This window comes from Bos indicus, chromosome 18 (assembly GCF_029378745.1).
Source record: "Bos indicus isolate NIAB-ARS_2022 breed Sahiwal x Tharparkar chromosome 18, NIAB-ARS_B.indTharparkar_mat_pri_1.0, whole genome shotgun sequence".
NCBI classification, from domain to species: domain Eukaryota; kingdom Metazoa; phylum Chordata; class Mammalia; order Artiodactyla; family Bovidae; genus Bos; species Bos indicus.
In genome coordinates this window covers 22,422,277-22,444,512 of record NC_091777.1, presented here as the reverse complement: position 1 = coordinate 22,444,512, position 22,236 = coordinate 22,422,277, and the positions used below count along the sequence as shown (strand labels likewise).

General features: G+C 44.5%; 2 protein-coding genes across 10 annotated transcripts in view; one reads left to right on the top strand and one right to left on the bottom strand.

Annotated features, from left to right (window-relative positions):
• The first annotated feature begins 11,412 nt into the window (after window positions 1-11,412).
• On the top strand, window positions 11,413-20,675 carry AKTIP (AKT interacting protein). 6 transcript variants are annotated; one of them, XM_070770574.1, is made up of 10 exons: window positions 11,413-11,434; window positions 14,075-14,188; window positions 15,369-15,574; window positions 17,653-17,717; window positions 17,802-17,902; window positions 18,415-18,503; window positions 18,579-18,677; window positions 18,770-18,877; window positions 19,652-19,712; window positions 19,876-20,675. In XM_070770574.1, exons 2-10 carry the CDS (start codon window positions 14,147-14,149, stop codon window positions 19,984-19,986), a joined length of 882 nt encoding a protein of 293 aa, XP_070626675.1. In that variant the 5' UTR covers window positions 11,413-11,434; window positions 14,075-14,146; the 3' UTR covers window positions 19,987-20,675. The 6 variants fall into 6 exon arrangements, with proteins under 6 accessions (XP_070626675.1, XP_019834788.1, XP_019834786.1 ...); XM_019979229.2 differs by lacking the exon at window positions 11,413-11,434 and adding an exon at window positions 11,496-11,633 and having other exon boundaries at window positions 19,879-20,675; XM_019979227.2 differs by lacking the exon at window positions 11,413-11,434 and adding an exon at window positions 11,496-11,633.
• Window positions 18,049-22,236, bottom strand: part of RBL2 (RB transcriptional corepressor like 2) — a 48,791-nt gene continuing 44,603 nt past the window's right edge. For 3 of the 4 annotated variants that reach the window (XM_070770570.1, XM_070770571.1, XM_019979226.2), the window contains one exon: window positions 20,732-22,191. In XM_070770570.1, coding sequence (XP_070626671.1) covers window positions 22,021-22,191 — 171 coding nt within the window. In that variant the 3' untranslated portion in view covers window positions 20,732-22,020. Of the gene's footprint in view, window positions 18,472-20,731; window positions 22,192-22,236 lie in introns of those variants that run through there. The other variant, XM_019979224.2, reaches the window with a different exon arrangement.

Genomic DNA, 22,236 nt, shown 5'->3' with positions numbered 1-22,236 from the left:
ACAAATATATTCATATGAACCCACTAGGATATACAGTAACAGTCTCTGCTGTCGCCTTTGTTTAGAGTCACATTGGCACAGAAAGCAGCAGTGCACCAGGCTTTACTGTTCCTTCAGGCAGTCTTCATTTTCCCTACTCTGCACATTAAGGAATGTTTGGTACCTTGAGGCATCAAAAAGAGAAGAGTGAGTGTCCTTAAGGTTTACAGTGTATCAGTTAGCAGGAACCTAAGGCCAGGCTTGGCTACACGTGGAAAGTAGCAAATGTTCAAATGTGAATTGCATACACAAATCTTTAAGAGGGCCCCTTCTTCTCCTAACAGTTGCTAGCACCGCAATCACCCTGTTCCACCTGATGTCTTCTGAGCCACGTTCAGTTCCTTTTTTCAACTGGACTCAGCTTAGCTGGCGGACTTCTCAGGTGGCTCAGTGGTAAAGAATCCACCTGCCAATGCAGGAGATACAGTAGACGTGGGTTTAGTCCCTGGGTCGGGAAGATCCCCTGAAGAAGGAAGTGGCAACCTGCTCCAGTATCCTTGCCTGGAAAATCCCATGGACAGAAGAGCCTGGTGGGCTGCAGTCTGTGGGTTAGCAGAGAGTCAGACACGACTTATTGAATAAACCACCACCACCACAACTAAGCTGGCAGTAAGTACCACAAATACTTAATGCACGTGGCACATAGCAAGTGTGATTTATGGCCTCATTGATATTTGTGAGGACAGAAGTCATTGACAGGAAGTCAGCCTTAAGAGTGAGAAGTAGTAATGGCCAAAATATCCAACGCCTGTTGCTGCTGCTGCTGCTAAGTCGCTTCCGTCGTGTCCGACTCTGTGCGACCCCATAGACGGAAGCCCACCAGGCTCCCCTGTCCCTGGGATTCTCCAGGCAAGAACACTGGAGTGGGCTGCCATTTCCTTCTCCAGTGCGTGAAAGTGAAAAGTGAAAGTGAAGTCGCTCAGTCGTGTTCAACTCTTCTCGACCCATGGACTGCAGCCTACCAGGCTCCTCCGTCCATGGGTGTCGGGAGCCGGCGTGAGGAGCTCCACCCGTGGCAAAGGTCATGAGGAAGGAGGCTCGGCATACGCAAAGGCAGGATCGAGCCTCAGGAGTCCCCCTGGATATTCTCGAGCATCTACCCCCCAAAACCAGAGTCTGCCTACTTTACTGCTTTGTGCTCTCACCTCTGACTTTACTGGGGGCTGTCCCTCACCACCATCTCTCTCTCTCTGATAAAGAGTTAACTTACAGCTCCAGTTAATAAAGTTCCTGGGCATTAGGAGTGTTTAAATCCAAACCCCTTAGATAGCTCTCTAACTCGCCTGACAAGTTTACCCAGACTCCTATAGCTATGCATACGATTGTTTACAGTCTCTTAGCCTCGAGAGGCACGGGAAGCTTAAGATATTCAAATAGCTTAGAGCCTCTCAGAGAGTTAGAAACTGTCAAAATAAAACTAGTAAAAGATTTCATTGATGAGCCAATGCTTGCTGCCAAGTTTCCACATCCCCTGTATTGTATCCTTAAATGTGTATTTATTAATATAGTTGGTATGTAGAAAAAATAAGTAGTGGCCTTGGTGTTAGCAACTTTAGACCCTTAAGGTAATAAATTCTTTCTTTTTTTGTAAACCCATTGCACTTCTGTAGGAAGTACAGTAGGAATGCAACTTGATCTAACACCTTCGGAGGATGGCGCCAAACCTTAAAATAATTACTCTTAGAGAAAATAAGTCTTAGGGTTGACAAACCTTTGTCAAGAGTCATAAAATGTTAATAGGCCTTCTGGCCAGAAGATGATGTAAATCACCTAAACCATTTGTATACGATAAATTTGCAGGAAAGAAACCCTGGTTTTGATAAGGATCAAAGACTGCTAACTTTGCATGGTTTTACATCCCCTATTATCCTCTATGTGCAACTTAGGGTATAAAAGCCCCTGTTGAAAATAAAGCTATGGGCCTTGCTCACCAAAGCTGGGTCTCCCCATGTCATTCTTTCTTTTTACATTCCGGCTGAGTCTCCATCTGGAGCATGGAGGTCCTCTGCGACCATTTATTTGCCTGGGCTTCTAAGACCCACTCGAAAAGGTGCCTAAGGTGGGGCACCTTCCGCTATTCGAGAGGGCGCCTGCGGCTTCCGTGGTCAGAGCTAACTTGATGTCACAGGTTATATTGATTTTCCGCGTAAACCAAGCTACTCAGCCTCTTTTCTCCACTGAATTTTCCTGCTGAGCTATCTTCATTTTATTACTCTTTATATCTTTGATAAATATTTAAATAAAACTATTGTATCCAGTGAAACTCGCCGAAGCCATCTCCCCTTCGAATACCCTGGATCAGCCGGGGCTGGACCTCGGCAAGTGGTGCCCGAACCAGGCTTCCAGTCAGGTAATCCCCCTAATTGTGCAGTTTTCTGACGGCTAGGACCCCACTCAAGGGTGCCTGGGACCCCCCTTCATAAGATAGGTAGGGTAAAGAAGGGTGGGAAGTAGTGAAATCTTTTCGAAGAGAAAAGTAGAAAAGATAGTAGATTTTCCTGACACGGGTAACAATGAAACTAAAGAACGCCAACTCCTTATACAAATAATCTTGAAACTGTTAAAAATATTCTCAAAAATATCCAGGGAGACTCCTGAGGCTCGATCCCGCCTTTGCGTATGCCGAGCCTCCTTCCTCATGACCTTTGCCACGGGTAGAGCTCCTCACGCCGGCTCCCAACACATGGGATTTTCCAGGCAAGAGTACTGGAGTGGGGTGCCATTGCCTTCTCCGAATGCCTGTTACTAGAGAAAAGTACGTTTCCAAAATGGAAACTTCAAATTTTACTACTATTTACACTGCTAGAGAGTCAAGCAACTTATATTAACACAGACAATATTTCTGTTTTTAATTGTTCACACACAATCATTAGGATGCAATTCTGCTAAATCAGGAGTTCAAGGAGTCAAAATAAACTCCTCCCCCACAAAGTACTCCTGCCAGAAATGCTAAATCTAATCAGGTATTTGGCCCTTATTGTATTCAAGAAATACAGAGATAGGACTTCCCTGATGGTCCAGTGGTTAAGAATCCACCTGTCAATGCAGGGGACACAGGTTCAATCCCTGATCTGGGAAGATCCCATATGCTATGGAGCAACTGAGCCTGTGCCCAACTGCTGAGTCCATGTACTGCAACTCCTGAAACCCGAGTGCCTAGAGCCCGTGATCCACAAGAGAGGTCACTTCAATGACAAGCCCACACCCCTCAGTGAAGAGTAGCTCCCACTTGCTGCAACCAGAGACAGCCCACATGCAGCAAGGAAGACCCAGCACAGCCAAAAGTAATCAATCAATCAATCAGGGGTAGAGGATCAAGGTGAATAAAATCACCAGAAACCCATCCTGGTCTGTTCCAGAGGTCCAAGTTGTGGGGGCAGGAGGAAGAATTGTTCTGTAACAGCGATTAAAGAGACAGAGCAACCAAGCACAGTGAATAAATCTTGATTGGATCGTGGCTTCAGAAAATGACAATTAAAGCATTTTTATGATATGTGACAATAAGGACAATTTAAATAGGTATGGGCATGCAATGCGGGTAGGAATTTAGAGCATTTTCTCAAGTGTGACTGTGGCCCTGTAGGCAGGGGAATGCCCTAGACCTTAGGAGATACATGCCGAGGTACCTAGGAGTGAAGTTCACGATGACCTCAGCTTATTTTTTTTAATTGAAATATAGTTGATTTAAAATATGAAAGTTTCACGTGTTCAACATGGTGATTCAATATTTTTATAGATTGTGCTTGTGCTTAGTAGCTCAGTCGTGTCCGACTCTTGGTGACCCCGTGGACTGTAGCCCACCAGACTCCTCTGCCCATGGGGATTCTCCAGGCAATAATACTGGAGTGGGTTGCCATGCCCTCCTCCAGGGGTCTTCCCAACCCAGCGATCGAACCCAGGTCTCCTGCACTGCAGGCGGATTCCTTACCATCTGAGCCACCAGGGAAGCCCCCTTTTTTTCTTTCCATTTAAAGTTATTACAAAATAGTGGCTGTATATCCTTGTGCTATATAATATACCCTTGTTGCTTATTTTTTATATAAAGTAGTTTGTACCTCTTAACCCCCTACCCTTTCTTGCCCATCCCCCTTTCCTCTCCCCACTAGTAACCACTAGTTTGGTTTCTATATCTGTGAGTCTGTTTCTATTTTGTTAGATTTATTCATTTATTTCATTTTTTAATTTCCACATATAAGTCACATCATACAGTATTTTTCTTTCTCAATGGGACATATTTCACGAAACATAAAACCCTCTAGGTCTATCCGCATTGTTGTAAATGGCAGAATTTCGTTCTTTTTTTAAAGGATGAGCAATATTCCATTGAATGGGTGTATATATATACACACATATATACATTCCATTGTATATACACACACACACGCACCCTATATCCTCTTTATCCATTCACTTGTTGATGGGTACATGGTTGCTTCCACATCTTCGCTGCTCTAAATGATGCTGCTATGAACACTGACATGCATATATCTTTTTAAACAGGTGTTTTCATTTTCTTTGCATATAATGCCCAGGAGTGGAATCTGTGGATCACATGGTAGCTATATTTTTATTTTCTTAAGGACTTGCCACCACTTTGCATAGTGGACTCTGGCTCCATTTGGTCCGCATCTTTGCCAACACTTGTCATTTGCAGACTTTTTGAAGACTGCCATTCTGACGGGTGTGAGGTGATACCTCATGGTGGTTTTGACTCGCGTTTCTCTCATGATTAGCTACAGTAAGCGTATTTTCATTTGCCTGTTGGCCATCTGTATATCTTCTTTGGGAAAATGTCTATTCAGGTATTCTATCCATTTTTTAAATCAGGGTGCTTGTTTTGATATAGAGTTTTATGAGCAGTTTTTAGATTTTGGATATTAATGCCTTATCCATCTCATCTACCAATGTTTTTTCCCATTCGGTAGGTTGCCTTTTGTTTTGTTGATCGTTTCCTTTGATGAGCAGCAGTTCTCAAATTTAACAAATTTAGGTCCCATTTGTTTACAGTTTGCTTTTGTTTCTTTTGCCTTAGAGACAGATCCAAAAAATATCGCTACAATTTGTGTCAAAGGGTATTCTGCCTATATTCTCTTCTAGGAGTTTTATGGTTTCAGGTTTTGCATTTAGGTCTTTAATCTACTTCGAGTCTTTTGGTGTACATGGTGTGAGAAAGTGTTCTATTATCAGTCTTTTACACGCAGCTGTCCTGTTTTCCCAGAACCACGCATTGAAGAGATTGTCTTTACTTCAGTGTATATATTCATGCCTCCTTTGTCACAGACTAACTGACCATTTTATACTGTTCACGGGGTTCTCATGGCAAGAATTGATCATTAGTGTGTGCATTTATTTATGGCTCTCTATTCTGTTCCATTGATCTCTGCATCTGTTTTTTTGTGTGTGTGTGCTGGTACCATGGTGTTTTGATTACTGTAACTTCATTGTATAGTCTGAAGTTGGGGAGCATGATACCTCCAACTTCCTTCTTTTTTCTCAAACTTGCTTTGGCAGTCCAGGGTTTTTTTGAGGTTCTATAATGGCTGCCCCCCTCAGAAGCCACTCTGGGTCCAAGCCACCTTTGCCCCTCACAACCGAGCTCTCCCCTTGGCCTCTGCAGCCCTCCCCCTACTGTGGAACTGTGCTGCAGAGCGGGCAGGGCCGGTGTGGATGCTCAGCTTAGGCTGAGCTGAGTGCCAGGGTGAGTGCAAGAAACCTGCCAGCGTCCCAGGCAGTTTCAGTCTGCCCTCCCTGCCCTGTTCTTGGAGCAAGCAAACATATGCAGTCCTCACAGGTGGAGTCCCAGCTTCCCACAGCCTACCTGTTAGCCCTACCAGCCTTCCAGCCAGCCAAATGGACTCATCTCCCTGGAGTCGGACCCACTCCCCCAGGGCTGGTGTGGCCAATATGTGGCTTAAACTGCTTACTCCCCTGGGAGGACCTCAGCCCATGTAACCCCCCTCCTTTTCTGAGTCCTCTCCCAGGGGCACAGGTCCTGACCTTGATGGGTTCTCTTCCCTTCCTACCCAGGTCCATGTGGATCTTTTTTTACAGCCTCGATTGAACAAATCTTTCTGCCAATTTCCAGTTTTCAATGAGAATTGCTCCACATGTAGATGTATTTGTGGGGGGAGGTGAGTTCCCCATCTGCCATCTTGGTCTTCCTCTGCAACTTATTTTTAAATGATTCGGGAGGAAAAAATTAGACAGTTAAAGGAAATACAGCAGAACTGTTGCACCATTAATATGTTGTTGAACCTGGGTGGTGAGTTTAAGGAGAGTCCTTTCACTCTACTTTTCTGTATGGCTGAAAATTTTCATAATAGAAAGTTGGGACATAGAAACGAGAGTGACAACATCATTTACTTTGGGTGGCAGACTCTCAGAATCACTGGGACTTCTTGGCTTTCACAGATCTCTATTTACCTATTGTAAGAAAGAAAGGCGTCTATGTTAGGAACAGTACTTTGCCCACAGCAGACCCTGAATTATCAATATTTATTAATGGATGAATATTGCTTTCTCTTTTTTCCTTGTCTGAAATCTACCACTCTGGCTAAAACTAACCTTAAAGCCTTTATCATCTCTCCAAATGCTTTGAAACTGCAGAGTTGAGGTGATTTTTCATACAATGCCAATCAGAGAACAGGAGTTCTTGTGGCTGGCGGAATAGCCAGGAGCACGCTAAGAGAGTGGGTGGTAATTTGCAGTGTCATGCCACGTTCAAAGCACTTTTTGGTTTATAAAAGAAAAATCAGTTCTCTTCTGGCCCTCTATGAACTGCAGTGTTGTATACTGATTGCTTTTCCTTAAGGTGTAAATACTCACAGAGTAGTATTTACTCCGTTATTTACTGACAGTCTGTCAGCTACTCTGATTTAGATTTGAAATATTGTATTCTGTAAAATTCATCTATCTATTTCATCTATCCAGTAATCCAACCATCCACTCACTAATTTATTCATGAGTCAGGAGTTATAGTAACTAGGTCAGGGAAGAAAATGGGATGCAGCCCGAAACTAGAAGCACATTTGTGATGTTATAAGCGAAAATTGTCATGATCGGTAAGGATGTAGAAAGGATAAAAGCCACACCATCCTCTATAGCAGTTTCTCAAATTTAAATCATTGTCAAAAATTTCTGCCATATCTGAGGATCATTAACTAATAATACTTAATATCCTCCCTTAAACCTATTCACTTTAAAAAAGAGATTACTGTGGTCTCAGCCTAAACATTCCTATCCATAAAGTCTTGGTACTGATGTGTTGTTGCATTTTTCTCTGATGTATTAAAATAAACGCACAGTTATATAATCATCTCATGTATCTTTAACAATAATCACGTAAACGGTGATATACATACCATATTATATAGGAATCTGCCTTTCAGAAAAGGATTTAGGAGGTAAATGGAGTGAGCTTAAAATACTGGTTCATGTATATGAAACACATTTCAACTAACCATCATTTGGCCCTTTCCTTCTGTTCAGGCCTTCCTTTAGTAGTAAATCAGTGATCTAAACTGGCTTTGTACAGTTAATTTCCCAGAGACCAAAAGAAAAATGGACTCAGTGAATATTTTGCTTATTAGAACATGAGCAGGAGTCCTGACTACTCATAGAGATCACACGTCTACTGAAGTCTTGATGCAATAATTCTTTTTAAATCATTTAAAATTCTTTAAACCTGTTTTAAATTTATTTTTTATTATTTATTTATTGGTTATGTGGCATGCAGGATCCTAGTTCCCCAACCAGGGACCAAACTCATGCCTCCTGCATTGGGAGCACGGAGTCTTAACCACTGGGCCACCAGGGAAGTCCCAAGAATTCATCTTTTGACACAAATATCAGATATGCTCCAAAAGGTTAGACTAATGAATATAATATGAAGTGATTAAAAATGTTTTACAGGTAAGGTTTAGGGTCAGTAGCTTTTTTATTTTTTCTTAGTACTTATATCTTATTCTTGAAGAAATGGTACCTCAAGGCTACCTTTTCATTTCCCTTTAAATAAATCATCCTCATTTTCATAATCAGCTCCTTTCTTGGTGCAGATCTGGGGGCATGCAGGTTGGTCAGTATTTTAAATATACTGTAGTTACTTCTAAAGGAAATCAGTCCTGAATATTCATTGGAAGGACTGATGCTGAAGCTGAAACTCCAATACTTTGGCCACTTGATGTGAAGAACTGACTCATTGGAAAATAACCTGATACTGGGAAATACTGAAGGCAGGAGGAGAAGGGGATGATAGAGGATGAGATGGTTGGATGGCATCACTGACTGGATGGACATGAGTTTATGCAAACTCTGGGAGTTTGGTGATGGACAGGGAAGCCTGGCGTGCTGCAGTCCATGGGGTTGCAAAGAGTCGGACCTGACTGAGCGACTGAACTGAACTGAGTTGCTTCTGAACTGGTCAAGGATCTGTTTCATACCCACCACAGGTAGGCATTGTACTGGATGCTGGGGAGGCCAGGAACAATGAAACAGACATGGTGCCTGCTTCACAGAGCTTACTATATAGTATAAAGATAGATACTAACAAGTCATCTCCCACATAGATAGAAAATTGCCCTCAGGAAGTGGTGAGACATGTGTTGTTGTTTAGCTGCTGTGTCCCGACTCTTTGAGGATGGTGCAGGCAAAAGGAACACCCAAGCCCCCTCTTGTGGTGGGGCAGACTGGGAGAGCATCACACGTCCAAGGAATTAGAAGAAGGTGAGTGGCTGGAGCCTGGGGCCTATGGGGCTGGACAGATAGGCCCTGCCAGGCCAGGCCCACGGTGACTATGTTGCCCCAAGAACAGGAAACCACTGAAGGGAAGGACTTCTCAACAAAAATCAAGGCTCTGTTAGCCAAGAAGGAGGAGGAAATGGTTAACAATACACAGGCAAGAGAACTTAAAGAAACACCCCCAAACATTGCCTAACTGAAACCGAACTATTTCCCCATCCCTCCACCCCTGCAAACAGCATGGCTTTTACTGTTTCTCATCTTAGTGAAAGTCCTCACCATTCATCCAGTAGCTCAAGTCAGAATCTAGGCTTCTTCCATGACAGTCTTCATCCCCGTATCTAATCCATGGGCAAGTCCTGACTTGTCCATCCACCTCTTGAATATCTGAACTCATTCACTTCTCCATCTTCACCATCAAATTCATGCAGCTGTCTCTTGCTGAACTACTGCAATGTTTTCCCAAGTGCTCTCATGACCCCCACAGTCTGTTCTCCGGGCAAAGCTGTTGTTGTTCAGTGACTCAGTCATGTTCGATTCTGCGACGCCATGGGCTATAGCCCACCAGGCTCCTCTGTCCATGGGATTTTCCAGGCAAGAATACTGGAGTGGGTTGCCATTTCCCTCTCCATGAGCCTTTTCAAAATACAAACCAATCATGTCACTCCTCTGCCTAAAGGCCAGGGATCCAGGGTAAATCTTGCTGAGGCCCTAGCCAATCGTGGCAGACTCATTCCACTTGACCTTGATTGGTTTTGTTGTGGGCAGAGACTGGCGTGTGACTTTTTCTGGTCACTGAAACGAGAGCATTGCTTCTGGGGAGCTTCTGGGAAACGTATCTTTGCTCTGTGGAAGAGACCCATGGAAGAAACAGGTGCTCTCTGTTTTGCTAGCCATTGTCACACCTGGGTGTGTCTAAGGAACCATCCAGGCATTGGAAGGAAAGCAGTGCCTGAAGTCCAGACTGCCACCACCGGACCCTGCCCTCCCATATGAGGCAAATCTCCTTGCTATGCAAGTCGATTGGAGTTGGATTTTCTGGCGTGTGCAGCTATAAGGATTCTGATATGTGTCTGAAGCATCCAGTGCCAAATGGATGCTGAAGCTCAGTGGAGAGGTCTGAGCTGGAGAAACATATGTGAGTCCTTGGTGAAGCTTAGGAAAGAGATGAGATTGTCAAGGAGAAGGGTAGAAGGTGGGATCAGAAAAAAAGTTCAGGAAAGAATGATGAGACTGCCAAGAAGTTGAGGAGGGATTGGGTCAGAGAGGTGCCAAGGGAGATCACCTGTGGTCAGGAGAAAGGACTTACTGCTTCTCTTCCTCTTTATATTGACTGGCACTAATAGTAAGGGCATTACAACATTCCCCAGTGTATTTTAACTGGACAAACGGAAGTGGCTCAGGAATGTTCACTAGAGGAGGAAGTTGGATTTCAGAACCAACCCTTGGGATTAGGAGCGTTTGGCTGTTTGCCATTTAACAAGAAGGTCATTTTACCAGAATGTGAAAGGCCACCAAAAATTGAACAAAACAGCCAGATCAGAGAACATTTCTCCTCTTCTGAGTATAAGATCCCGAGTTAGGTGGGGATTGGAAAAGCAACCCAAGAGTAGGCACCATTCTAAGAAAAGCCTCGGAGGTGTGAAAACCAAGGGCAACCGCCACAGAATGAGGCCGGAGAGAAACGTGGGAAATGAGATGGGAATATGGGAATGAGGCCAGCACAGGGTGTGCCTTGTGAATCAGATGGCTGCGTTTAGACTTTATTCAGTCTGAAACGACTCCCGTGAAAGGGGTTAGATGTAGTGAAGATGTTCCAGATCACCTTTGTTAGGTAAAAAAATAAAAATTTAAAAATCAGAGGACCAGGAGCTTCGTTACCGTGCAAGAGGTTCTCAAACTTCAAGGCATACCCGAATCGCCAGAGGAACTTACAACAAATGTAAATTCCTGGTACTCATCGCCCCTCGGATTCGGATTTTATAGGTCAGGTCCGATAGGTACACTTTTAAAAAGCCCTTCTGGCAGCCAGGCTACTGCCATGGGGTGACTTGGGAGTTTAGTCCCATTTTCTGTACCTATGCGCTCCTCTATTCTTTGACATAGAAAACGGGCATTTCTCAAGGATACACCAAGCGTTCTCCTAAATTCTCCCAACCTGACAGCGGCCCCAGCCCCTCCCACTGCGGGCCGGCCAGACCCGAGTGGGCCAGACGTGGCGGTCTCCGGAGACCGAGGGACGAGCGAGGGCGGGCACCGGGGCGGTTGGGCGGCGGCCGGCCCCGCCCCCAGGCTCGTTGTTCGGGACCCCGGCTCCGCGACCCTACCCAGCCCTGACTCAGGTTTGGGAAACCCGCAGTCACAGCCTTCCCGACTAGCAGCGGCGGCCACGCACAGGCCCGTGGGCGGGTCTCCATGGTGACTGACAGACGCTGTGACCAATTATGTCCGGGCACTTGTTTCCGCCCCCTCCCGGCTAAACACCCCACCACCTCCGCCTCCCCCGCAGGGACAGATACTTCCGTGACTGACGTTTCTCTCCGGGCGCTGTTACGTAAGGGGAGGGTCAAGCGCGGCCCCACCCGAGCCGAGCAGATTTGATTGGCAGGACCTAGGGCCACCGCCTCAACGCCCCCGGAAGAACGTCTTTGACCGACAGGTATAGGAACCACTCTGCCCCGCGAGGCTGGGCGGAAGCATCCGGGCCCTGGGGCTGGGCTGCGGGGCGGAGCCGGAGGCTGAGAACAGGGCCGGGCGGGGCGGAGAGTAGGCAGGGGCTGGGCTGGCGCTGCGGCCAGAGATGCTGTGGGACTGCGACGGCGCTCAGCCGCTGGGAGCACTGCATTGAAAACACCGAGGTGAGGTGCGCTGCCAGGCTGTGGTAGGTGCTCGAGGGCCGTGGAGTCCTCATACCTGGGCCGCCAGCGTCCTCAGGCCCGGCATTTGTGTGCTCTGCCGGGGGTTCTAGACTGTAGCGACGGCGGCCGCGCTGGGACACGGGGGCGGGGCCGGGCACCTGTCCGCGTTTGCAGGCACCTGCTACGCCGGCCGCCGCCGACCCCGGGGCCTGGCACTGGGGGCTGACCGGGAGCCGGGCCGGGCCGGCCTGAGGAGGGGAGGCGGGCCGGGCCGGCTCGCCCCGTCCGGGGATTCCCTCGTTGCCCGGCTCCGTCCCTGCTTCCAGCTTGAGGGTAGCGTCCGAGGACCGCAGTCCCTTCATCCGAGGGTCTCGCGGGCCCGGGGCCGGCCTCGAGCTAACAGCGAGGACAGGGTTTGGCTCCTGCCTTACATCATCCCGAGACAGGTTTGTCCAGATTCCCTACGTGCGCGGAGATGGGTTTACGCCCCGAGCGAGGGTGCTCGTCCCGGCTGTCCCCAGAGATCCGGGGCCGAGGCAGTTTTCATCTTCTCCCTGGGTCCTCCTCTGCCACCTCTTAACGTGTGATTTAAGTCTGTTCGGGATGATGTGCCTGTTTAGGCATAGGAGGTAGCACCGCCTGTCTCAAGTTTTGGCTCAGTACACGTGCGGATAATTCGTATAGGCTAAGCTACGACTTCTCAGCTGTATGATATTAAGAGACAGTCTTTTGTTGTTTGTACGACCAGATCAGAGATTTTTAAATTGTTTCGGAATGACTAGGACCTGTCCTGTGTTTTCTTACATCTGTGTCACATCTTGGAAAAATGCTGTACCTGCCCAGTAGACATCTATTAAATGATGTAGTTACTCCTGAAAAGCGTGCTGCAGTTTCTCTAGGTGATTATGTCGTTGCTGGAAACAAAGGCAGCAGTAGACAATACCTCCTTCTTAAAGACAGGAGGAACCTGGGAGTAAGTTTGATTAATATTTGATTCTTAAAGGCAAAGTCATAGAATTACTAGGTATTAGACTTGGAAGAGACCTTACAGGTGAGTAATCCACCCCAGTCAATTTACGTGGTGGTGAGCACTGTGTTCCAGGGGAACAGGGTTCCCCTGTCAAATTAGGTCTGACCCAGCGGGCGGGTGCTGCCCATTACTCTGGATCTGAAAACCGTGTTTTCATTCGCACCAAACAGGAACATTTACCCCCACTACAGTTTTGGTGCCCTGCCATTTTGGCTTGTATAATAGTCACCAGGTTTGCAGAGAGCTCTCAGCAATAAGTTGCTACTTACTGGGCTTAAGTCATTAGGTAAGTGGAAGAACCAGAACCCACATTCTTTTAATTATTGGGTGGCACTGTATTTTGGAAAGCAGAACAGCAGTAATGGGCACTGGCAGGATTAGAGGCCCACCTGTGTATGAGCTCAGCAGGAAACATTGTTGCTGAATGGGGGACATTTGGCACATCCTACTGTAATGACTTGCTTATAAATTTGGTAAAATACTGTTTAAGCTCTGACCTTTTTCACCTTCAGCCTTTTGATTGGTGCAAGTAGGAATTGAGCAGAGCTCTGTTTTAAACATGATGGAGCCTGGGGAGAATGTCACCAGAGCAGACAAGCTGCTGTCCTTACAGCTCCGCTTGCTGCTTCTCCCTTGTATTGTTAGTAAATGACCCACTGACTTTGTGACCTTTAAGACAGGGTTTCTTATCCACTTCATGAAGCCTTGGTGGAAGATGTGTGTTTGTGAAAGGTTTCTTTGGCCCCCTTCTGTTGCTTTTGTACATATTGCTTGGCAATTCCTTAAATGCATAGTCCTGCTGTTTCCACTTGAAGCAGTTGAAAAGATCGGGTTTTTCTGTGTGTGTGGTCCTGTATGGTCCCAACAGGATCCAGTTTTCTGTGTCTCTCATGCTTTGTTTTTGGTTGCTAGTTTTGCTGGCGAGAATCATTCTGTATTTAAGACACTTGTTTAAGACATGTTTAAATCAACTCCCGTGGATCTTCAGTTCCCATAACCCTGAGAACTGTGATAGACCTTTTGTGTCTGTGGGTACAGTGCATTCTGAACCTGGCTTTCCCAGCAGTCAAATGCCTAGATATTCTGCTAGTAGCAACTGTTTAGTCCATATCTTCTGCACTGCTGGCACCAGAGCTGAACTGTGTTACTGAATATTCTGAATCCTGGCCAAAGACTCAGTGCACAGATTCCTGTCGGCATTTAAAGATGGGAAAGAAACTGGAGTCAGAAGAGGGAGGGGGTGTAGAAGGAAACCGTTTCTGAAGACTTTCTCCCCTAGGTTTTTATAACTGCATATTATATAACATTCTATTGTATTTCTGTTTAGAGGTTCAGGTTTAGCTCTTAACTATTTCAGAAGTCTTAACTGTTGGTATCAGTATGTTTCTCTGTTTTCCCGTCTCATTTTAAGGTGAAGTGAATTCTGAGGCCAGAAGAATTTGATGACACAGACCACTGAATTTCTTTGTTTGGAGCACACGTTATGAACCCTTTCTGGAGCATGTCTACAAGCTCTGTACGCAAAGTAGGTATAGTTGATGAACTTAGGGAGGAAACCCATTTGTGTCAAAACAGAGGTCAGAATAATCCATATTAAGGTTGCCTGTTGTCTTAGCAGAATTAACTTTGGTTTTCTAGTTTAGGTTTTACTTTTGAGAAATAATTATTTCATTGATTAAAGTCAGCTTCTGAGACCGAGATCACATCTCAGAAACCATTCTGATAATCAAAATTCTGTTATTTTGACTTTTAGGTTATATTCACACATGATGAAATTTGTGACACATATTGTAGGTAGTTTTTCTACAAACTTCAAGATTTCATGGTTAGAGAAGTTTTGGGAAAGGCCAGTCCAATGTGGTCAAGTCAGACTTGAGAGCACTGGTTTAATTTATCTAACTAAAATATTTTGTAAAATAAAATATGTTTTAGGGAAGCTTAAAATATGCAAACAAAAAGAAAATGTCACCCATAATTCCATGTCTAAAAATACCCTTGTAATCTTTTTTTTTTTTTCTGTACCTGATACTGTATACATTTTTAATACAGGTGATGATACAGCCTTTGATGGTCTTGGAGCCAAGGAAATACCTGTGGGGTGGTAGTTTAGTCTCTGAATCATTTAGACCTTTGTCTTTGACTAAGAATGACGGTTTATGCTAATGATAGTCCAAATGTGAAAACACACCAGTTAGGGACCAGATCAAACTCAGACCCATGCGCGCAAGAGAAGAGGTTCACCCTTTGTTTCTAACCAAAGTGCCGACATCAGGGAGTGACTAATTTCAGTCATTACACTATTTGTTTTGAGATGCTTAGCACCCAATTTCCTACATCGGCATGCCAGGGCACCTTTCTAATCTGGTCTAATTGTGTAGTAACCCCTTGCCCTCTTTCTGGGGCCTTGAAGAGAAACCCTTTCTTTCTTTGTTTCATGTAAATCCTGTAAATATTGGCTTTGTTGTCTATAGGATACAGCTGATGAATGAGTTTTTCTAATAGTTTATTAGTCTTGCATCAGCTCGATTCTGCTCTCTATAATAGCTTGCCCACTCAACAGACTTCCAGGTCATCTCGATCACAGTGCTAGAAGGTCCCTGTAAGAGTCATTCCAGCTTTTCAGTCAAGGACTGAAGGGCATCACACTTGGCCTTATGATTTAAGAATCATGCTAACAAATGTTCTCACCACTTCGTCTTGAATAGCGGTCTGATGGTGAAGAGAAGACATTAACAGGGGATGTGAAAACCAGTCCTCCACGCACTGCTCCAAAGAAACAGCTGCCTTCTATTCCCAAAAATGCTTTGCCCATAACTAAGCCTACATCTCCTGCCCCAGCAACACAGTCAACAAATGGCACGCATGCTTCCTACGGACCTTTCTACCTGGAGTACTCCCTTCTTGCAGAGTTGTAAGTTCTGAAACTATCCGGTTAAATTTTGAATGACCCTTAAATGTGAAGAATGAAATTTATTCTGATGGACTCAGTAAACAGCAGCCATTTAATCTTGACGGTCAAACCCATCCCCCTTCAGTATGAGCCTTAACGTATATAGGATGGACTCTGTCGCTGGCAATGTAATCTTTCTTCACCAAGGCCTCAGTGGTGGTATATAAATCTCTGCTTCTAAAAGTAACAGTTCTTACTGAGAGCTTGGGTAAGTAAGATTCGAAGACAAATACGTGCTTTAATTTCCATGTCTGTTTTGAAAAGCAAGAGGAGGGAGAAACTGAGATTTATTAAGCATCCGGGAACTTAATTTTGGTCTGCCTTTATATGAGGTGCGGAATTCACCCCCTGAAGAGGTTGTTGTAGAGGGCAGGACGGTGGGAGGGCGGCGCTCTATTCTTTCTTGGGTCAGATGCAGCTGGAGGCTGGTGCTCCATTCTGGCAATCACCCTTAAGAGGCCTCCTGACAGACTGAGAGGCTAGTCCCAGGAGGCAGAGGTCAGGAAGCCTGACGATAGGAGTCAACAGTTGAAGGAACAGGAAGCACTAACTTGGAGAAAACTTAGAAAGTACTTATTAAAGCTGTCTTCATATATTTGAAGGCCCATCAATTAGAGGATTTGAGTTATTCTGTAGGACCCCCAACGGCAGAAGTAGGCAGTTGGGAAGTTTTAAAAGATCTGGGCTCCGTGTAAGAACTTGAGTAGTCACAGAAGTCACAGATTGGACTGAGCGTGTACCATCCACAGATTGTGAGGAGATGGGCACCTCTGCATAGCCTGGTAGTGATGAAACAGTGCTTGGCCCATCAGAGGGGCTCACGCAGTGAGTGAGTGCAGATGGCATTTGTTATATTGGTCATTTGTGATATAGGCAGCAAATTTGGAGAATTAATTCTGAATTTCAGTCATTTAAAAATGCCTTTGCCCATGAAGCTGTTTTAAAAGCATCCTCCAATGCCCCCTTTCTTTACTAATGTAATGGTCAGAGGGTCTGAGGCCCCAGTGTGAATGGCTGAGCATGAGCTGGTAACTTTATAATGGACGCCTGTGTTTGAGGCAAGGCAGTGAGTTGGACAGGCTTCTATTGTGTTAAGTCTGCTGTATTAGGCCACAAAATCTGCCTTTCTGGCAAACCTCTGTAGGAGATACATCTGCCATCCACACTGCTGTTGATGCGCTGAGTTTTAGTGATTTAAAAATGGAATAACTAAAATGATTAAAAAATAAGTGTGGTAGCAAATAGGTAATAAAATGTCAACTGAGATCTAATAAGTTTCTTCTCAGTAAAACTGAGGATTGGCAGGTTAATGTGCTTTAAGGCCCTCAGTTCTCGAGGTCCGGTCACAGCATGACTTGTGTAGGCTCGTGGCTCAGCAGCAGGGAACAGAGCAGAACGACCAGGTCCCAGAAGAGCCAGTGAAGCCTGTCTTCCCTTGTTTCAGCTCCCACCGGCTCCCACGCCGAGGCCTGCAGCGTTCAAGGGCCTGAGTTGGGGGTGAATTCAGGAGCAGAGTACAGTCAGACGCTGCCCGTTCACACTTAAAATGACCCCCAAGGGAAGGACATTCCATGGAATTTTAATGTCTTAATTACCTAAAACTGTACCTTCAAAGAGCTTTTGAATGTGTGTGGGTAAGATCTATTGTCCGTGGTCACAAAAGCAATAACCTTACAAATAACTCTCACTGACCTAAAACTTGATGTCCAGCATTAACTATACAGGTTAGCTTACAAGATGGTGTTTTGGGGAAGCTGATTTCTAGGAGGAAAACTTGACTGTGAATCCCTGCTTGGCTTTCGTTTCTAAATCTGGGGCCCTTATTTTGGCTGTGCTACTCTGCACGCATATGTTATGAAGCCAGTAGACAGACAGCAGTTAGGGCCAGGTGAGAGACTGTGATGACTCCGTCTACGTGGTCAGGGCATCGGGTCCCCTTTGAGAACCTGTTCCTTCTTTAAAAGATGAATGTGGGTGGTTTGGTCTGTGTGTGTCCTTCACATCCCTGCAGTCTCACTGTTCTGCTGCTTCTGTTTTAGTACCTTGGTTGTGAAGCAGAAGTTACCAGGTGTCTATGTGCAGCCATCTTATCGATCTGCATTAAGTAAGAAGCATTCCCTCTTTTCATAGCATGTTTGATTCCACTGACGCAAACTTAGCCCTTAACTGTTTCTATTTTGTCCTGCAGTGTGGTTTGGAGTAATATTCATCCGGCATGGACTTTATCAAGATGGCGTATTTAAGTTTACAGTTTACATCCCTGATAACTACCCAGATGGTGACTGTCCAGTAAGTTGGGGATACACTCTGGCTTCATTGCTAGGTCAGTGAGGAGGGCTGAACGGGGCTTTCAAAATGTCTTGGTTCTTTTCCAGACCTAGTAACTTTTATGATTTCAGTTGCCCAGAATGTTCTGTCTATATACTGTGTAGTCCTTTGAGGGGATTTTTTTTTTTTTTTTTTTTTTGCTTTGTTCCATCTTTTGCCCTGCTGGCTTCTGCTGTCAGCTTTGCTTGCTTCTCTGTGCAGGGTGTGCCTTTGAGGCTGGAAGCTGTGGTACAGCACTTGCCATGTGAGTGGTGACTGTTACGCTGTGGTGGAGGAGAGCGACTTTCCCTTTGCTTCATTGCAAAATTCACTTTTACAGGAAAATCGTGAAAGTACTTAAGTGTCCTTCTCAAGGCAGCTCTTTGACTTTAAGCAGCAAGACTGCCTTGTCCTGAAGCTCCTTTTACAGCGTCTGTGTGTGGTTTAACAAGCGCCGCTGCTCCATTAAAGGCAGTGTCTCTCTCTCACCGCAGCGTCTGGTGTTCGATGTTCCCGTCTTTCACCCGCTAGTGGATCCCGCCTCAGGTGAACTGGATGTGAAGAGAGCGTTTGCAAAATGGAGGTCAGTAAATAGTTGCATGTGGTGATGTAAGCCAGCAAGGGGAAGCCTCAGTCACCCCGCTGTGTTTCCCTTTAGGCGGAACCATAACCACATTTGGCAAGTACTGATGTACGCAAGGCGAGTCTTCTACAAGATCGATACGGCAAGCCCCCTGAACCCAGAGGCTGCAGTACTGTATGTTACTCTGCTTTGTCATTTAAGATACATTTGAAAAGACAGCCGAGGAGGTCGTGTTGGTAACCTTTTGATTTAAACTTTTGACACAGGTACGAGAAAGATATTCAGCTTTTTAAAAGTAAAGTGGTCGACAGTGTTAAGGTGTGCACTGCTCGCTTGTTTGATCAACCTAAAATAGAAGACCCCTATGCAATTAGGTGAGTGGTACATTACCCAGATAAGCTGCACTTGGAGTACTGGGCTTCTGTTTTCCAGGTGGCCTTACAATGGGGATTTAAAAGGAAAGTGAGTCATCTGCTAGCCTGCAACATTTCTAACTTGATTTCTGCTTTACATGGGTGACACTGTGCCAGGAGCAAGCTATGGAGTGACTTTGGTTTCTCAAAGATCCTGGTAATGTGCTTGCTCAAGTGTCAGGACTTTTCCTTCCAATTGGAGCCCCTCTTAAATGGTCATTACCCCATCAACCTACAGATTTGGTGAAAGGAGGGAAACTGATCAGTGTGAGTGAACAGTCCGAATCATGGGTTCCCCGAGCACTGTTAGTGTGTGTTGGGGAAGTGTCTTCAAGAGTGTTGAGAGCTGAAGTGACTTAGCTGTTGGGCAGCATGGGTGTTGCTGGGAGAGAGGAGCGTAGTATAGTGTTCAAGAGCTTGGGCTTTGCAGTTAGACTGGGTGACATCTGCACTTAATTGGCTTTGGTGACCCTGAGCAGTTACTTAATTTTACCGTGTCTTGCTTTCTTCATCTGTAATAGGACATCAGGGGTGGTTGCAAGGCTTATGTGAGCTAACCCAGGAAAAGCGCTCTGTAAGGGATAATTATGTGAGAAAATCATTTAGGTAATGTCTGAAACGTACATACTGACAACTGATTAAGACTGTTCCTTGTTAAGTTCTGTTTGGGGAACGGGCTTAAAAATGGACATTAAATTTCGTGAGCCGTTCTTTAGTGTTTCTCTCTTCCTTAAGCTTTTCTCCATGGAATCCTTCTGTCCATGATGAAGCCAGAGAGAAGATGCTGACTCAGAAAGTAAGTAGATGCCATTTTAGAAATAGGTTCACTTGCTGTTTCCTTTCTAAAGTATATCTTCACTGGTGACCACTGAGTGTACACAATGGCCTTTGGGGAGACAGACTGGTACGATGCTGAAATCTCCTTATCAGTCTGTATGTCTGTTTTTCATTGTGCCTAGAAGAAGCCTGAAGAACAGCACAATAAAAGCGTTCACGTTGCTGGCCTGTCATGGGTAAAGCCCGGCTCAGTACAACCTTTCAGTAAAGAAGAGAAAACGGTAGCGACTTAAGAGCTGCTGAATCTGGTGCACCACGCACTTTCCTGCTGGACTTCGGCTCCTAAAGCTGACCAATGACAAAGGACTGCCTGCAGAGTAAAACATTGTGAACAGTGGCTGACGTCAGTGTTGTCCATGTATGCTTAGGTTCTAACAGCAAGTTCTGGAAACCTCTCTTTACGTAATGCATTACTTCTGTCAGAAGTGTCTTTAAGGTGGTTATCTAGTTCAGTACTCCAAATTATTGGGGACCTTGAAGCTTACGTATTTTTTTGAATATAATGCTAAAGGTAAGTTGCATTCATTTAAACTAATGAAGTTAAGCAAAGTTCAACACTACAGTGATTTCTTAATTGGTGGTTTCGGTTGTACATATGTTAGGGTGCAGAGATGAGAGAGAGAGCAGTTTCCATAGCTTATTAGCACTTTCAAGTGGAGGAGCAGTGGAATGAACGAACCTCAGTCTTCAGCTTACTGTGTTACTGATGTACAAACTGCTGTCACTGAGGGACATACTAGGTGAGTGAGAGGAAACCAGAACACTTGTTCTTAGGTGTTTTGTTGTTTTTTTTTTTTTAAGCAGATTACTGTATTTTTATGGCAGGAGGGAGAAAAAGTGTTAAAACGGTTTCTAATGAAGTCAGAGATTTAAACGATGAATGGCTAGTGTGTTTTGTAGAGACAATAAATCAGTGAATGATTGTTCTTTGTCATTTATGCAGGAAACTACCCTTTTCTCAATATAACTAAACAAAGATTAATTTATAAATGCTTTATTGAAAAATACACTTATTTTCATATAAAATTACAGTAGCAGTATCTTGAGAGGTTTTATAAATATTTTTGCAAAACACTATTCTAAGTGAACAGTGTAAGTTCCATATTTCTTTCAGAGCAATATGAAGTTACCTAGTAACTTTGTTTATACTGATTCAATTTACAATTGAACTTTCTCCCTAATAAGATTATTCATTCAACTTTAAAACTGCTGGAACAATAGTGATTAATAAAGGTATATATAGATAATTCAGTAGCTGTTAAATTAACATTTTCTAATCTGTATAAATGGTACTGTGTACTAATAAAAACCTAAAATTCTCCAATCTATTTTTTTAAACTTCCAGGAACACACCCAAAGATATTTAAAAATACCACCTTAATAAAGACACATGTCTTTTTGGGTAACTACCTCCTAAAGGAAGAGGTCATAATTTTTCATAATAATCCCCTTAATTCAACTTGATTTTAAATCTTTACTTAGCCAGGTGATCCCTATCAACAAAAATGGAGAATTTAAAACACTTGCCCAAAAGGTAGCTACTGGGGCTTTAACAATTTTAAAAAAGTACAAAAGCATCAAAGAAGATATTAAGCCTAGAAGTTTTGTACTTAATAAAGTTCACGTTGTAGAAAGTGCCATCGCAAATATACAGCAAAATCTGGGTTACAAAATCATGCTTTTTACAGCCCTAAAGTGCCACTTCTTATACAAGTTCACTCACACATTGCACACTAATCAAAGACTTGTCACACTGCACCACACCTACTGGGGTAGGGAAGAATTACACAAAGGCAACGGGAGACTTGGACTGGTTACCCAGGACCTCCAAATCTGGGCGCTTTCCCAATTTGTTACCTTTTAGGAATGCAATTTCACACTCCTACTAAGTGTTTCAGGACGAAATGCCAAGTTTCACTCTTTATGAGGGCCAGGGCTGACCACAAAACAGGAATGAACTGAAATATGGTTCCTCTGCTGGAACACGTTAACAGAGACCTCTTCTACACACGAGTACGCTTCGTTCTCTGCAGTACTTGTAATACTTGGAATAGCTTTGCCAAAGAGTTAAAAAATCCAACTGTGTTGGATTCTAGGCAGCCTTGATGGCAAGCACTGCAAGGTAGGAAAAAAGGCAGTTGGGGTAAGTAAAAATATCCTAAGGATACTGGAAGGATCCAGGAAAAGAGCCCCATCATCTAGCATACATTAAATGTGGCTGCTAAACAGAGTTTGTGAAGAGACAGTTTCAATACAACGGACTAACCTCAGTGGGAACCCCGGTCATTAGCTACATCTTGGAGACGACGTAATAAGGCAGAATGATTTTCTGGGCAGATTCTTTTTGCAGGTGATTCACTTCCATCTTCCAAAAGGATCCCTCTCTTTTTGGTTGGGGTTTCTCCTGTCCGTATCATACTGTTAATTTCTCTCAGTCTCTGGTGGCGGAGGTAAAAATAGATACAAAAAGCGTTAAAATTCTA

What these genes read in the sequence shown, in the direction of transcription:
- AKTIP (XM_070770574.1), top strand. Translation starts at nt 14,147, where the DNA reads ATGAACCCTTTCTGGAGCATGTCTACAAGCTCTGTACGCAAA. An exon ending in GAAGACCCCTATGCAATTAG is followed by an intron (nt 18,878 to 19,651) that starts GTGAGTGGTACA and finishes CTCTTCCTTAAG; the next exon opens with CTTTTCTCCATGGAATCCTT. An exon ending in AGAAGATGCTGACTCAGAAA is followed by an intron (nt 19,713 to 19,875) that starts GTAAGTAGATGC and finishes CATTGTGCCTAG; the next exon opens with AAGAAGCCTGAAGAACAGCA.